The 17,416-nt window shown below is 40.5% G+C and overlaps 3 protein-coding genes across 3 annotated transcripts in view; 1 reads left to right on the top strand and 2 right to left on the bottom strand.

The window, feature by feature from the left end:
• On the top strand, nucleotides 1–8,789 carry LOC109043465 (nicolin-1). The gene is made up of 6 exons (XM_019060671.2): nucleotides 1–609; nucleotides 1,507–1,714; nucleotides 3,097–3,330; nucleotides 6,097–6,255; nucleotides 7,175–7,303; nucleotides 8,652–8,789. The coding sequence occupies exons 1-6, from the start codon at nucleotides 572–574 to the stop codon at nucleotides 8,694–8,696; spliced, it is 813 nt and encodes a 270-aa protein (XP_018916216.2). The 5' UTR covers nucleotides 1–571; the 3' UTR covers nucleotides 8,697–8,789.
• Nucleotides 1–17,416, bottom strand: part of LOC109042688 (transmembrane protein 208) — a 231,810-nt gene that overhangs the window by 27,241 nt on the left and 187,153 nt on the right. The gene's annotated exons all lie outside the window — the stretch shown is intronic.
• Nucleotides 8,563–17,416, bottom strand: part of LOC109043475 (uncharacterized) — a 21,505-nt gene continuing 12,651 nt past the window's right edge. Inside the window, exons 2-5 of the mRNA XM_019060683.2 lie at nucleotides 16,866–17,060; nucleotides 14,240–14,746; nucleotides 11,147–11,351; nucleotides 8,563–9,848 (exon numbers count right to left, since the gene is read on the bottom strand). Coding sequence (XP_018916228.1) covers nucleotides 9,832–9,848; nucleotides 11,147–11,351; nucleotides 14,240–14,746 — 729 coding nt within the window. The 5' untranslated portion in view covers nucleotides 16,866–17,060 and the 3' untranslated portion in view covers nucleotides 8,563–9,831. The remainder of the gene's footprint in view (nucleotides 9,849–11,146; nucleotides 11,352–14,239; nucleotides 14,747–16,865; nucleotides 17,061–17,416) is intronic.

The raw sequence follows: 17,416 nt of genomic DNA on the forward strand, positions 1-17,416 counted from the left end.
CAAAAGGCCATAACCACACCAGCTTAGAGATGAGCCCGGGAAAGAATTGAGTTTTATGGACGACAGGGTTCATTGCTCAGTGTAATCTGTGGCAACACTTGCAAGTTGGCAACACTGTTTTTCCTCCAATTAAATGTATGTGAAACAATCGATTGTTTGCGAGGCAACTTGCCTCACCTAAAATCGATATTTTCAATGGATTCAAATGAAGGAATTATAGTATTGCCAACTTGCAAAATCGCTACTAAGTGTAGTTACGTCCCTATGTCAGGAGGGAAATGGATTGAACCCTAGCAACAAAGACCAGTGGGTCGAGTTCGAGATCAACAGTTCGTACGCGTCATACTGTCGGAGTATCTAAGCAACGTTATAAACACTCAAAAAGAGGTTAAAAGTAAACTTTTGACCCACCGTTTCGTCATCCGTTCCTATGATATTTTGAATATATTTGTCGCTCATCTCTTGCTCCTGTCTTTCGGAAAACCTAAAAAATCCTCAGGCTTTCAGAGCAATACCATTGGGATAGTGTGTGATGAAATCACAATGATAAAATCAGGGAGTTAAGAAGCAAATGGCCGAATCATCGGATGATGTAGAGCAAAGAGATAGGTAAGCGCCAAGGTGTCACATTTTTAGAAGTTGGTTAAGTTCAATTTGGATTCATATTTCGTAAAAAAAAAAAAAAAAAAAAAAAAAAAAAAAAAAAAAAAAAAAAAAAAAAAAGCGCATTTTAAAGGAAGTTGTTGAAATATAGCCAAGTTTTTATTTATCTATTATGTAATAAAATTGGGTATTTTTTTTTTTGAGTGTGAACTTGTAAACTTTTTCAGTTTTTTTAAAGATAATAAATTACATTTTCTCAGCAGTATTGTAGTGCTCTTAAAACCTTTGCTTGATTTCAATAAGTATCTTTCAGGTGGCGTTTAATCTTTGAGAGAGGAAAAAATCAAATTTCATGTATTGCTGATACACAAACTGTAGGTCATGTCGAGCTGCGGTAAATCACCTGGTTAAATAAGTAAACTCAATTTGTGCGTTTTTTCCTTAGTAGTAAAATTGTAAACTCTTTATGAAGTTTACAGACATTTTAAGTATGTTTCTACAAACCTAGTCACTTCAATTTTTGACGATGAGGTTAAAAATAATTAGAGAAGAAACTTCACTGAAAAAAAAGTAGCCTGGATCAAGCATGATGATTCTTGAATTTGCCGCCATAAAAAATTTTTTTTCTCGCTTTAAGCTGACTTTTTCTTGATACAAGAAAAATAATGCTTGGGTTAAGCAAGAAAGTAGCTTATATTAACCAGAAAAATTCTTGATTCAAGAGGAAATACTTCTTGGCGGCAAATTTAAGATTCTTTTTTTTCCGCAGTGTTTACGAAAGAAAATCCGGGCTCAAATTAGTTCTTAAATAATTACAAAATGGCAAGACTTTGCATCAAGAAGCAAGAATAAAAGGGAAAAGAGAAACGTCAGAGTACTTTATTTTTAATGATAACTCTACAGGCGATCACTGAGCGAAGGTGACGAGATCAGAGGGGCATCTACCTCTACAAAGGGGAGTCATTTTTTAGCACCAGCCGCAGCTGTCACGCCTGTTAGGCAGAGCGTTGAATTCAGTGTGAAAGGACCAATATCACTTTATCTAGAAGAGGACCAACCAACCTCACCAGGATGCGCAGTTCTCGACATCATTTTTTCGTTTCCTGCGACGGTAATTAGACAATTTTCAACATTTTTTTTTCACTAATACCTATGATACATGAAAAACGGTCCGGCTTTCTCAGCCCGATAATGAACTCGTCACAGGGCATGAGGGGCTTGGAGGACAAGGCACATAAGTGCAGTTTTTGAAAAAAATGAGATATTCATGAACTCAACTAAACCTAGTTTGCGGGTATATGATGTGAAACATTATGGGCGCTAGTAAATTCCGCCGAAAATGGGTAAATTCCGCCGATTTTCCATCCACCGAAAGTGTAAATTCCGCCGATAGGTGCCACCAAGCGAGTGTAAATTCCGCCGATGGAGGAAAAGGAAAATGTTTTTGGAACGGCACTCATATTCGGCAAGAGCATCAAGTTAAGATGTTATCTGTTTGAAGGTAGATCTGCGCTCGAAGCCGAGGAGTTGCACTTTGATGATATCAGTAGTGTCGTGCGTTTGCTGATTATCTGTGCGAAAATTACATTGCTAGCGACAGTTTGTTTCCGCCTCAAATGTGGGCATTTCACACCTCCGACACAACGCTAACGATCAACGCTTGTGAATCTTTTCATAGCAAATTCAGGGAGTTCTTTTATTCCGGCCACCCTAATATAAAAATGTTCGTTGAAGCTTTACTCGCCTACCAATTGGAAGTGTACGTCCGGATTCAAAGTGTCGGGTCTCCAGCCAAGCTTCGGTCAGACGTCAAAAGGCAAAAAGCACACGTAGACAATGCAATTATGAAATTTAAAATTCACCAAGACCGTTTCAAATTTGTTAAAACAGTTTCATACCGTTTCAGCACAGTGAAAAAGTGAAAAACTGTTGGTCTTCTTACGACATGGGTCTCTTTTTTGTTTTATTTTTTGACGTGGGGCTCTCTACACCCTAAATGTTTATTCTCTACGCTCTCCTCTCCGACTTCAACTCATAGACATAGAGGTAAGCAAATTTGCACTACTTACAAATCCTGTTTCAAAAACATTGACCGGCGGAATTTACATTTTGGGTGGACGTCATATCGGCGGAATTCACAAATCGGGGGAATGATAAATCGGCGGAATTTACACTCCAGAAAAATAAAATCGGCGGAATTTACAACCTCCCGAAACATTCACAGTTAAAATCCAACTTCATAAAGCATCAAAATGTGAGTTTAAACTTCCTTTTCGCCGTAAGGCTCCATGTAATTTTGAAACTTTGAACACGTATTTCTCGAAATTCAGCTGTGAATGATTGTCATGGGCCGAGTAATCTTACTGAAATGATTAATATCCACTATTTCTCTCAAAGTTACTGAGGAGAAGGGGCAGGGTAGTTAAATTATGAATTCTAGGAGTAATGTAGCTCACAGGTTGTCCAACAAGATTGGTCTCTTCGTTTTCGCAGGTCGGAGAGCTGACATTAAGGAACTACTATACGCAGTCTCTATCGCTGTTCGTCCGTTACAGTGACGAGAGTGTTGCAGGGAAGTCTAGCGAGCCAGGATTTTCGAGTTTCCACGAAAGCGGACCGAGATTTGCTAAGAAAAAATGGGTCGTCTCGATAGAAAGGAAGGAGCTAATGAAACATGTACATTATGAGCAAGGCAGTCAAGACTTCATATCCATTCCAGCCACAGAAGTAAGTGAGTCTCAGTAAACGAATTGATATTGCATGCATGGATCTGGAATAAACAGTAGTTTCTTTTCACAAAATATGGTGCAATTCTGGTTAAATCCGTCGAATTATTGTGAACAAACCACCAGATTTGACCTCAGGAATTAAAAAAGCTGCGCACTCATAACTGGATTACGTTTTGCAAGCAGGACCAAGAGCATTCTAGTGTTGCTAGGATGATTATGCAACAGGGCCGGATTAAGGGGGTGGCCACATGGGCCGCGGCCCATGGCGGCAAATCTAAGGGGCGGCAAAAATTTGCAATTTTTTAAAGTGTAGGTATAAAAAAAAAATCGGATTTAGAAAAAAAAATTACAAACGAGAAAAGGCGACAAAATCTCTCATTTCCTGAGAGTATGGTAATTTCTAATTTTGTCGTCTCTTAGTGATACAAGAGACAGCACCCTCAATAAATCGAGTTACAAGAGAAACCAAACACGCAATTTGGTCCAGAACGGCGCGACTTAGAGAGAAATGACAACGAGGACTTGAGATGAAAAGGAGAAGCCCTCGGCGCGGCAATCGGCATGTAACACATATTAGCGCCTACATGACTGCATGAATACTTCACGCATTGCATCAAACACAGTGCGGTCATTGCGGTTAGCGTGAAACGGATAGCGCCTACAAGAATGCATGAATACTTCACGCATTGCGCCAAACACAGTGCGGTCAGCGTGAAAGGCGTAGCGCCTACAAGACTGCGTGAATACTTCACGCATCGCGTCCAACACGGTGCGGTCTGCGCGGCGCGGCGGCGGAAGTTAAAATCATTGAACCACATTTATGTTTGTTCTTTCATAATTGAGGAGCATTCCGGAAAAGGGGCACATACGCGTATGTGCCCTTTTTCCAGAAATGGCAGGAACGGATTCCTCGCATCCTAATGTACCAATGTCCCGAGTTTCAGCTTAATTGATCAATTTTTGGAGCTAAGAGACCAAGTTTTGTGAGGACTAAGTCAGGCGTATTTCATCTTTTCGCCCCTGGGTACGGTCGCCGCGACGCGACGTTGAGGAGATAGCGCGCAGGGCGCAGGCAGGCAGGTGATGGGTACTGATATAAGTAAGGATCCCTCATTACAGATGCATCGCACTGATTCTACTAATCAATGCAATATAATCGGGTTGCAGTGATTCTCTATGCGTTTTACCGGTGACACGTGAAATTCTGTAATTATTAATAATTCAATTTTTAATGGTCTCTTGTGCGTTTTAATTTTTCGATTTTTTCGCGTGTTTTGCTGTCTTTTTATTAACGATGATCGAAAATGATCCACCCGCACGTTCGCGATCGAAATTATGATTTATTTTCGTTTAGAAACTCGTTAAAGTCTTGAAAATTTAGCTTTGAAAGCCAAAACCTATAACCACCGGTCCATTTCCGGAAAAAGGGCACATAACGGAAAATTTTAAAAAATTCCTCCCACAACACTGAAAGAAGTGTAAGTTTTACCAATGGTCGTTATTCATTCTAGGGTGTATGAACGTTGATATGAGTGCCCCAGTTCCGATGTATGTCATCATCAGTAACCAGAAAGTAGGAATGAAAACTTCAAATGCGTTTTTCTCACAACTTGTTTTTTCGGTATGCGCCCTTTTTCCGGAAAGCTCCTCAATTGTATTTAGCAAATGGGTGGTTTTTATACGAGGATTAAAAATAAACAAGTGGTACGGAATATAACAAAATAATATGAACTATGCAAAACGATAATCCGGGTATCGGAACTTGGCTGTTTTGAAAACGCCTTCAAATGCGGCGTGATACCTCACGCATTCCGGAGAGTTCAAATAGTTGTATCATTGCGCCGTAAGAATGTGACGGAAGATTACAATTGAAATAGCCTTCATGCACGCTGGCCTTTTCGATTTCCGTTGACATTTTTGCAGTGGTGATTGCAAAGCTGAATTGCGCTCCAGCTAGAATTGTATTTAGCAAATGGGTGGTTTTTATACAGAGGATTAAGAAGAAACAAGTGGTTAGAAATGATAACAAAATAATATGAACTATGCAAAACGATAATCTGGGTATCGGAACTTGGCTGGCGTCATGGCACACATGTCGCCTCGATAAATCGCAATAATGCGTATGATTGAACCTTGAGGTATGATGGTATTGGACTTCAACTTCGGAGGCACGATCCCAGCTTGAAGCGCCTTCATTTTTTGTGATAGTCTACGCATTGTCTCGCAGTTAGTTTAGTTGCCTATTCGTCCAAACTCTAAAAATGGTAACTGATTTCACTGGCACTGAGTTTGCAAGTGGCTGCTATGCTTTTAAACAGAAAAAATTGGCTGTTTCGAATGAAGGCACAATCACAGTATTCCCTGCTTGTTCCTTTGTTTTTGAGTTTTACGTCTTTCAATATATATGATTTGAGAAGTGCCGGCGCTTGCTACATATATAATTGCCCACGACATATCGATGAACGAAGTGCGAGACCACGTATCTCAATTTGCGACGTTGAAGACGTCTTGTCATATTTTATTTTTTTTCTTTCGAAAACCAACCAACTTAATTTATTGGAAACTTCCTTAATTCTTCTGCCCTGTTAGCAGAGTATTCCACATAGTTTACTCGTTTCTCCTATAAAAATTAAAATAAGAGTAGAGATTTTGAAGCACCGCAATGGGGATGCGTATGGTTTCGCATTTTAGTCATCGATATGTTGAACGTGTCTTTGTGATGTCCATTTATATGCTTGAAAATTCAAGGGAGATTTATTTTCAGAGCAGCGTAGAGTGGAAAGATTTGTCGGCCATCCGGCTGATTTTGAAGCAGCCCTCATCCGTTTGGCACACTTTCCATGTCGAGGAGCTGAATGTTTACAGAGATCTTCCAAGATTTGTTTCCAGATCTCACTCGCATGCCAGCTCCGAGCAGTGTCAGGTACAATTATAAGGACATTAATTCATTTTTCAGGCTCACAGGTTTCAAAAGGACAAAATTTAATTGACCCCACTCGATCCCTTCTTTTTGCGAATTTAAATGAAGCTTTTTATTTTACTCACTGAAAACTCACCATGAGTGCCCACGCCAAAAAAAAGCAGATAAAATTGCCTCACCTAGATTTTGACAAATATTTCTAACCGCGCACCGCTGTGCCATAAACCGTTCAAGGGTGGCCCCTTCGAAAACTGGGTGGATTAATTTTAATCAGTTAATCAAGCTCAGGCACTAAACAATGTTTTCCAGATCCGGAAGTTGAAATTCGTGAAGTCTACATTCCTATGAATGAACAATTGTTCACTCTGAATGAAGCCCTTTCGATATTCAGTGATGCGTATTGAAATGGATAATGTTCATGATATTGCACATTTGCGAGTGTTATCTTGATGGAAATTTCGTATTTTGATGAAATCTTGTAGAAAATTAAAAGAAGTATGAGCCGGTTGAGGATTGCTTAACCTATTCAGACGTAAACATACGGAACCCTGATTAACATTCTGCAAGTGAGAACTATTTCAACCATGCTGCTGAAAAAGGTTGCATAATAAAATATTTCGAGAAAATGTTTACTCACTCGCTAATATACTCCTCAAATAAAACTCAAATGAACTTCAACAAAGTGATATCAAATGAACTTCACTTAAACTTCAAATGAAATTCAAATAAAACTCTTTAAACAAGTGAAATGAACCTTCTGAAACTTTAATTTTGATGAGATGCGCGTGGCACAAAGAGCCAAGATAATTTCGGTTGCATGTAGCGGAGTTTGAGGCACAACCTTGCTTAACCCAAATGTTCAAGCTTAATTCAGGTCTGAAGTTTTCTCTTAATTAGTGGGTGCACGATTTTTAACTTTCAGCAAATAAATAAACTAATGGCCATGTTGCGGAATCAAACCTACGAGGCTCTAACCTGGAGTCCAAAACAAGATTCAGGAAACGCTGCATCTAAATCTTCACCACGGCTGAGCTTAAGAGATCACCAAAAGGTTCGTCCCTTTGTTTAGAATCAGCTTTTGCTATTTTAGTGCATAGGCACTCTTGTTCCAATTAAAATCAAAAGTTAGGAGGTGAAGAATTCGCATTTTTTACCGCACTAATATATTGTACATTCTGGCAGAATTACGTAATAATTTATTGCCAGAGCCAGGGCCGGATTTACCTACTTGCCGCCCATGGGCCGCCTGTATTTTGCCGGCCCCCTCTCATTAGTTTTGAAACATCAATAAAAACCATCAAATGAACGTGCCAGCGGGGAGGGGTGCATAAGACGCGTTTACTCGTGTTGGACACATTTTTTGCGAAAGCCCTGTCAACACTACTAGCAAAAGTTCACGGAACTTTGTGCGAAAGTTAAGTTTCGTAGACCTATCTCTGTGTGAATAAGGCCTTCCATTCATAAGAAATGAACGAAAAAATTATGAAAGAACAAACATAAATGTGGATTAATGATTTTAACTTCCGCCGCCGTGCCGCGCTGACCGCACCGTGTTTGGTGCAATGCGTGAAGTATTCTGACAGTCTTGTAGGCGCTGTGAGTTTCACGCCGACCGCTGCTGAACGCACTGTGTTTGACGCAGTCTTGTAGGCGCTATCCGTTTTACGCTGACCGCAATGGCCGCACTCTGTTTGATGCAATGCGTGAAGTATTCGTGCAGTCTTGTAGGCGCTAATATGTGTTACATGCCGATCGCCGCGCCGAAGGCTTCTCCTTTCTATCTTGTCGCCTTCTCTCGTTTGTATTTTTTTTTGTAAATCCGATTTCTTTTTATACCTACATTTAAAAAAAATTCAAAATTTGCCGCCCCCTATAGATTTGCCGCCATGGGCCGCGGCCCATGTGGCCACCCCCTTAATCCGGCCCTGGCCAGAGCACAATGTCAAGGCAAGGGGACCTTTTTAAAAAAGTGTTTTTAATGTACTGGTTCTTTTAAGAGTGTTGATTTCATTATTGCAAATTAATTAACTTTAAACATTTCATAATGTTCACTTACATAGCTAACATTTTCGTATTAATAAGCTAGCTATTAAGAGGACACCAAAAAGTTCGTCCCTATGTCTTGGATCAGTTTTTGATATTTTAGTGCATATACACACTTGCTCCATTTATTATCAATTTTTAGAGGAGTTTTTAAAAAAACATGTTTTATCAATGGGTTGGATATCAAGAACTTCGACGCAAATGAGTAGACTACATATGACAAAGATAGATTAAAGGATGGGAAAATAAATAAATATAGCTCAGCAATAAAGTAATTTCTTATATTACAGAATTTTAAATATAAATTAACTTTGGTCCATATTATTATTTTTGTTTTTTGATTTCATGACTATCAGACAGGAGGCTACGAAGTGGTGCTTATGCCGCCTTATAACAACTGAGTACTACACCACTATCGCAATGCAAGGAGTATACATTCTCGATGCTGTTCAAGTGACTAATCCAGTTCAGAGACGTTTTCGGCAAGAATTCATACAGTTTGTGTATGTGTTTAAACTAAGAAGCTCTTACATAGACTACAGGAGCAAACGCAAAGTAAATTTTACTCAGTAAGAACTCAATCGAACCTATAAACTTAGATACTTAGAGGATGAAAATAATAATAATTTATATACCTACGGAATTGGACGATTTAACCACTACTAGCCCAATACATTATACGTTGCTTTCCGACTCCCCATAGATTGTATTTTTCTCACCAAAAAGTAAGCAACACCCTGATCAGAAACTTAATACAAATATGATTATGTAAGGGACATCTCTAAAACATCTGGACGCATTATATCGTATAATGTTTGATTACTATTGTCAAATAAGTACAGAGCAAATCAGACATAGTGCAGTTAGGCCGGATCTAGTTAAATCGTCTACATGCAGATCCAATTTACTTATTACGTGCAATTCTGCTTCAGTATCCTCCAATTCTGAGTAATTAAGTACAAATTTTTGATTTTTAACTTCCATTGGTTTTATGATTTTCACTATTCCTGTGAGAAATATTAGAATTCTCATCGAGTGCGGGGAAATTGCTTGTGCTTCTTGGACACCTCCCTACCCCAAAAACCCCACGTGTAATTTTGCATATAGTGTGATTTTAAGACTAGTTCTGCACAAACGAGATTCATGATAGATACCTTGAAAGAACCGCGAATTGCTCATTTCGAAGCCAATCATATTCTTGAATTTGACGAGCATATCATTCTCCATTTGCGCTCAATGAGTGTGAATCTATGGTATTTAATATGAATTTCCGTTCCTTTAGGAAAAGCCTTTAGCCAAACAATATGTACTTATTTGATTTCACTTTCCAATAAAATACAAATGCAGACTGTTGCCATCTGATAGAAAGTTATTTTGCTACTATAATGATAAACACATTCATAAAATGTGATTTTGTCTCCAAAGATTTCTCTGTATTGAGTAAGGAACAGGATAAGAGTTTTCAGGAACTTTTTGATTGATATTTTGGTTGCTTCAAGCTCATTTTTGAAAGGCTCGTCTCTGTTGGATCCATTATCAGCTGTTGTTGAAGTCTGTTGAGAAAAAACAGAAATAATATGTTAGTTGGATACATTCACAATTAATTGTGGAGAGGCTGTACCTTCTTTTAGTAACAGAGGGGTGAAATGAAGGGGGGGGGGGCTAACTGAACTGAAAGATTATCCAATTGACTGATATTGATGAAAAAAGTGCAAGACCATTACTAGTTACTTAAGATCTCTCGGATGAAATACAGCATACATTCAAGTGCCTTCGTTGTCAAAATGTTCTAAAAATGTGGCTCGTTAATTTCTTTCGGTAGATGCAATAGAGGCCAAGATGCATAAATAACATTGCACGTAGAAAATTTCGTGGATGTTTCTCTCCTATAAAAGTCATTTCAATTCAAATAGCATTTTTGATGAAGTTTATTATTTTTCCTCTAAAAACAAAAAAAAAATGCATGCTTCCAACTGTGATAGTTTTTAAAACATTTGCTCAAACTATGCATACATTAGGACCGCTTTCACAGCGCTCTCTAACGCTCTACGATACCTAATCGCCTCAGTACTCTGTCCTTCCACAGCCCTTCAGGGAGTTGGCACCTATTACAAATCATACCTGCAGGCTGATTATTGAAATCGATAGACAAAGCGATAGCCAAAGAAGACATAGGGAGAATGGAGCGGTCATATCAGTTGAAACTTGTCGTTCCTATAGACTAAGAGAGAAAATGCTGGACTAACTAATCTCTCGTGGATTGCCGTTAGTTCATAGTTGGTCTCTTACCTACCTCCTTTGTCGATTGCAACCACCTGCTTCCACCAATAGGATCCCTCCATATCCCTTTTATCTTCTTTGTCTATAACTTTTTATATCAGTTTTAAATTTTTAAATTTTATACAATACAAAATCCAAATTTTGAATTTTTGTAAAATACGCAAATCGGTTTATCGTCAACTGTCGATTGCATCTCAGCCATCCAGCAAAACAGAGGATACCCACGATCTACTCTCAACCTACTCTCTTTATGTCAAGGTACGTAAAACTATAAAAGAATTGGCTCTTTTCTGTCGTTTTTACCCAATTTCAGGGGAAAAAATCGGACATTTCTCTTTGTCTAAACCGGCTTTGGTTACGGGTCAAAATTTCGAAATTTCGTCACATCCGTATTTTTTTTACATTGACTCTTATGGAAGTGTCAAGGGACCGAAAAAAATTTCGTCTTAGGCGGATTTTCGTCTTAACCGTATTTCGTCTTAACGAGCTTTTAGTGTAATCGGCTCGCCCTGATCACCACAAATACCTTAACTCAACTTTGCAATTTGAAAAGAGTGAAGAAAAATCTTACCTGAGCTACTAGGGTCGGATGCATGGTTTTGTTGCTTTCTTTGCAAGAAACTCCTAAGACTATTTATCGTTGACGGGCTGACACCAGCTACCCGACGAGCATTTTCGCCGCCTGAAATGGGTCTTAAGGCCGATTCATGCGCGTACCGATAACTTTCAGAGCTCGATAATCTACCTAGTCTCTCTTCGTCCTCCATGCCGAGTCCCTAGAATTGTAGAAACAAAAAATATGTAACAAGATCAATTTAATTCATTTATATTTCTAATAGAAAACAAAAAATAAAAATCTCGATAGAAATCTCAATACAAAAGATTTCTTACAAGAATTGTAGTGAGATTTCCAGTTTTCTGGATTTTAACGCACGTTGGCTACATTTGGACGTATTTCTGCCAAACGGAACTAAGCGCCGATTTTAGTTCCTTTTGAGGAATTTAGAATCCCGGATAGCGCGTTCTGTCAAACGGAACCAAGCGCCATGGAAAAGCATTGCGAGTATAGGAACGAATGAGCCCGACGCCCGGTTCCGCCATCAATCCAAACCCCCCTCTACACTCATCCCCTATGACGCTTAGTTCCGTTTGACAGAAATACGTCCATTTCTAACTTACTGTCAACAAGGAGATAGGTCAACATTTGAATGATGCAGTCTCAGAAGTAAATGTTTTCATCATTCTGCCGTGCAAGGGAAAAACGTCAACAGCCAATATCTGAGCTCAGATTTGGATTCCCCGTCGAAAATCAGGGGGAAAACATGTTAACAACGCCATAATCGCTTAAGGGGAAGGGTATAAATGGGTTCCTCATCTACATCGACTTGGGTGGTCACTGGGTCAGGAGTGGAAGAAACAAATAAGAGACATCAGTTCTCGGAACCGAAATCAAATGCTCTAGTTCCCGACGCTTCCGCAAATTCCTGAGATTGCGGCGTGGCACAAAGGGTTTGAGGTAGCGCCAGACAGAGTGGCGACAGGTGCCGCGCGAGGGGGCTTCGATGAAGGATGCGGGGGGGAAGGGAAAGCTTGTTGCGCCTTGCGGTTCACTGTTGCGCCACCAGAGAGCGTTGATCGTAAGATATTCAGTGCAAGCGCAAGATCTCACGTTCTCTGTTTGATACTAAATGAGCTTTAGCTTATAATTGATTGTAATTAACTTCTGCAATGTTTTTATGCTTCGTGATTTACTGACTCTTATTTTCCGGCGGGTGAAAAGAGGTCGCTAAAAACTGATCTTTACTACTCTAATAATCAGCGTTGGTTCATCGTTGAGCACTGTGAACAGTTTTCTTTGATCCCCAGATTCCGTATTTATCGAACAGCGTCAATCATTAGGAGTGGTCTTATGTATCGTTTGCGATACGTGTACCTCAGCGAATGCAATGTTAAATCTCCGCGCCTTGTTCTTACTCCGCTTCAGCCAATAAGGGATGAGGGCAAGATGCACTGCTCCCAGTGGATTGGTATTAACCTCTACCGCCGAAGTAGCCAATCACAGTTACTCGTGCGATCATGTCTCATTGGCTCATTGGCTACCCCGCCAAAAGTAGCAATGGCTGCCTTCCCCCTCCCCACCGTTCACAAAAATTGCGCATTGAGTTTACTCTTCTGGCCGCAATGAGTAGTGGGGTCTCAAAACTTGTGCACGGGAATGACTGACCTGTACGGGTTGGTCTTGGTCGTTGGTGTAGAGCATTGAGTATCAAAATCTGCAATCTTAAAATGACTATGAGCTGAGGAGGCCTGTACTTGGACATCAAATACTTTAAGACTTTACTACTTATTAAATTAAGTTCCGTAAACCTATCTCTGTGTGGACCAGGCCTTTCATTTATGAGAAAAGAACGAACAAATTATGAAAGAATAAACATGAATGTGGTTTAATATTTTAATTTCCGCCACCGCGCCAAGCGCACTGTGTTTGGCGCAATGCGTGAAGTATCTCTACAGTCTTGTAGGCGCTACGCGTTTCACGCGCCGATCGCTTCTGACCGCACTACGTTTGACGCAATGCGTGAAGTATTCATGGAGTCTTGTAGGCGCTAATATGTGTTTCATGCTGACCGGCGCGCCGAAGGCTTCTCCTTTCCATCTCAAGTCCTCGTCATCATTGCTCTCTGCGCCTCGCCGCTCCGGACCAAATTGCGTGTTTGGATTCTCTCTCAACCTCTGCCTCTTGTATTACCGAAAGACAAACAAATTAGAAATTACTATACTTTAACTCTCAGGAAATGAGAGCTTTTTTCGCCTTTTCTCGTTTGTAATTTTTTTTCTGAATCAGATTTTTTTCTTGATACCTACATTTGAAAAAATTACAACATTTGCCGCCCCCTAAATTTGCCGCCATTGGCTGCGGCCCATGTGGCCAACCCTTTAATCCGGTCCTGCCCTTCACTCATATCTCGGCTATTGTGAAAGCTTTTACTTTCAGGACTTTAACAATTAACTGTTGACTTACCTACATGGTTGATGTTTAACAACGTGTTGGCAGTTTCGTTTTAGCCAAAACAAGCCGAGGTTTGGGAAACTTGTCTAGCTCATGATGTTACCCGAAGCTCATCATCCACCATGTAGGTAGGTCAACAGCCGAAAAAAGAGTGATGACTGTTGCTCCCTTATAATTGTCCATAAGGGAGTGTTGAATCCCCGAAAGTAAAAGCTTCCAACTGTCGCGAAGAGGCCAGTGGAGGGTCGTCGGTCTCTGACCCAACTACGTCACGAGGTCAAGATGCTACACGGAGAAAAAAACCTTGTGCGTGGGACCCGAAGTTTAGGTCCTATGGATCTCTGAAGTTTCCGGATTGAGCATCTGAACACTTTAGGTCTAGCTGTCGAGGTTCGGATCACACACCTGAAACTTCAGTTCTTACATCTGAAGTACTTCAGATGTGAGAACCGAAGTTTTTCGGATGTGAAAACTGAAGTACTTCAGATGTAAGAACTGAAGTTTCAGATGTGTGATCCAAACCTCAGCTGCTGGACCTAAAGTGTTCAGATGCTCAATCCGAAAACTTCAGAGATCCATACGACCTAAACTTCGGGTCCCACGCACGAAGTTTTTTTCCGTGTACCGCTTCCTTTTTTTATCCACGCCACATACCTGATCTGAGGGGCGACTGTCAGCGCTAATGAAGAGTCTGCTTAATCTATCACTACTGGTGCTCACGGCGCAAGTCGTGGCCTGCGTCGAGCTGGAGACGGACAACACCGACGGCGGTGACGATATACTGGACGTCAGCGAGATCCGCGAATCGCTCTTCGATTTCTGCGACGCCGAAAGCCTCCGCATCCGCTTCTGGTAGAGGTACGGGCAACTCTTCACCCTGGCTAGTCTGCTCTTGCTCCGAGCGGAGTGGACGCTCATCTCTCCTTTGCTCGGATGTTCGGATCGCGCGAGACCCGGGCGTTCGGGATCCTTGTGAGCCCCGCGCGGCTGCCGCTGCAGGGACAGGGATGGCAGGAGGCTCAAAGGGATCAGCTGAGGGACCGGACGATGGTTCTCCCTCCGGATCCGCTCCTGGAACAAGGCTCTCGAGCTCTTGCTCAAGTCGATCGGCTGAGCGTCGTCCAAGTTCACTGTTTTGTCTGAGGTCAATTCCTCCGTCATCTGAAATCAGCAGTTAATGGGTCGGGTTTCAATTAAACAATACGAAAGATATCCTACGGATGGGATCCTACAGATCCCAAAGTATAGGGGGTTTTAGAGGAAATGAGGGAGCGCCAACGCCCTGAAAGGATCTGTGAAGACAGCGGGCTGATTATTAAAATTGATAGACAAAGCGATAGACAAAGAAGATCTCGGGAGTAAGGAGCGATCGTATTGGTTGAAATGAGTGGTTTCTATAGACTAAAGGATAAAATGAGACCAAGAAACCAAGAAAAAACCAAGCTATCAATTTTTAACTATATCCAATCATTGTATTATTATTCAACTTTTTGCAGAAACAAGAAATAGGCAAGATTAGATACTTTTTGTGAGGAGACGAACTATCATTTTGAACCTAACTTTCGGGTCTCTCGTGGGTTGCCGTTAGTTTATACTCTATCACCTACCTCCTTTGTCTATTGCAACCAATAAAATCTCTCCATATCTCTTTTGTTTGTCTATAGCTTTGTCTATCGATTTCAATAATCGGCCTGCAGGGGACTTTGGCGGCTAGGTGTCGCAGAGCGCCAGGTGGGCGCTTTAAAAGCGGCTTTTACATACGTCCAACAGATTTCGAACTGATAGCTTACCTAAGAGGTGAGTGTATAAATAATGAAAGATGGGCCTAGGCGGCCTGCGGGCTGATTATTGAAATTGATAGGCAAAGCTATAGACAAAGAAGACATAGGGAGTATGAATCGTTCCTATTGGTAAAAATGGGCGATCCCTACAAACTAAAGGAGCAAATGATGGACTAACTATGGAGCTTCCTGTGGGTTGATTATAATCTATTGCAAACCTCCTTTATTCTTTGGAACCATGAGCTCCCATCAATAGGATACCCCCGCATCCCTTTTGTCTTTTTTGCGTATGGTTTTGTCTATCAATTTCAATAATCAGCCCGCTGGCCCCCCGTAGAGATCTACTCGACCCTCTCGCTAAATGCGTGGAGGATTGTGCTGAGAAAGTGCGGGATGGATCTGCTATCTTTGAAATTGTAATTTGATCGATTTTTCAGTCAGAACAACTCAAAATTGCTCCTGAGACGGCTAAATTTTTCAATTTTTTCATGGAGAGGGCCCTTCCCCCCTCCCCCCCGGAATTCCCTTTGAAACAAGGGAAATTCCCCAAACCCTCCCCTAGAACTGGGGAAGTCCCACAGACCACCCTTCGTGGGGTGTCTTTAAGTGCCCCCCTCACACACACACGCGCGCACCCTCACATCCACACGGGTGGACTAAGTCCTTACTCCACTCATGTGGGAGAACTAGCTCTGATATACTCAGCCATCTGGGTTTTAAGTGGCTGCCTCATACCCTAAAAAAATGGCGGAAATCGCAATTCTGTGACTTGAAATGAATAAACATGAGTTCTCGTTTTCATGTGGCATCCTGACACTTTGAATATTATGGCTAGACCTGCTTGATAAGTTTTTGAATCGATTTTGCTCATTACACTCGAAGAAAATATTTTCAGCGTAGCTCTCTATTATAGCGATTCGGGAAGAAGTTCAGCAGGCGATATCAATCTCTAAAGTTGGCAACGATCCCCGTTTATTTAAATTCATGGTGATTTTTTGTCCGTCTACATACATGGAAAGCGTGGAAAATTCGCAGCGATTGGATTTACTTCTGGTTGGAGGAATTTTTCTAATAAGAACATTAGAGAACAAGAATATTTTGGATGTATAAATTGTAAAAATTCGGATGTAATTATGTCGTTTAGGCGATTTTTTTATTTACTTCACCATGAAAGCAAAATTTTTGGCCGCAATTTCAATATTGTGTGAATGAGATAGATGAGACTAGCTTCAAATCATCAGAATAAGTACACCAAAAACTCATACTTTAAATTAAGAAGTGTGTTGCGTTTTCCCGCTATATCAGATTCAATTTTTTTATTGCTGACTCCGAGTTAAAAATATACAGCGCATAAAAAAGAAAAAGGGAAGAGGAAAGTAACCTTGTAATTCAGAACGGCTTTGTCAAGTGCATTTGTTTAAAAATAAATATATATATACGGTGGCTCAAAGGGGAGAGTAAGTATAAATAAAGCAGTACAAAACTAAAGATATACTAACCGAAATGCTGTATCAAGTTAGCAGGATTTTCAGAGACAGTTCGAATCAGACGTAATGAAGGCAGTTGAAACCAGCGTCCCCTTCATTTTTGAAAGAGCTCTTTTTCCTTAAAACTTCGAAACAGTTTAAATTATTTCTTCGACAGGTTCGAAGGCTATAATCTACAGCGTGATCATCTCGTAATAAGAAATCAACCTGTGAACCAGAAAAAAAAAAAAAACATGTTTAAATTGTTTTGTTTAACACGTACAGATATACGTAATACATTACAAACGAATATGATTTGAAGCACCGTTGCTAAAAACTAACTTGTATTTAATGCACCAACTTTCCGTGCCTTCTAAACTTTCCCTCCGCTCACTTAACGAGAGAGAGTTTTATTTCTTTATTGAAGGAGAAGCCACTCATGTGACTGCAAGTGAATCCGTTGATTAGGTCTTGGTTGCCTTTCCAAGAACTGATGTAATTGAAGAACAGTAACATCTAACTAACCCCACTTAGCAGTGATTACGATTAGTTGCGATTTGATCGGAGAATGTATCGCGATTTTA

This window comes from Bemisia tabaci, chromosome 6, assembly GCF_918797505.1.
Source record: "Bemisia tabaci chromosome 6, PGI_BMITA_v3".
NCBI lineage: Eukaryota > Metazoa > Arthropoda > Insecta > Hemiptera > Aleyrodidae > Bemisia > Bemisia tabaci.

What these genes read in the sequence shown, in the direction of transcription:
- LOC109043465 (XM_019060671.2), top strand. Translation starts at nt 572, where the DNA reads ATGGCCGAATCATCGGATGATGTAGAGCAAAGAGATAG. An exon ending in GATGTAGAGCAAAGAGATAG is followed by an intron (nt 610 to 1,506) that starts GTAAGCGCCAAG and finishes ATAACTCTACAG; the next exon opens with GCGATCACTGAGCGAAGGTG. An exon ending in CCAGCTCCGAGCAGTGTCAG is followed by an intron (nt 6,256 to 7,174) that starts GTACAATTATAA and finishes TTTAACTTTCAG; the next exon opens with CAAATAAATAAACTAATGGC.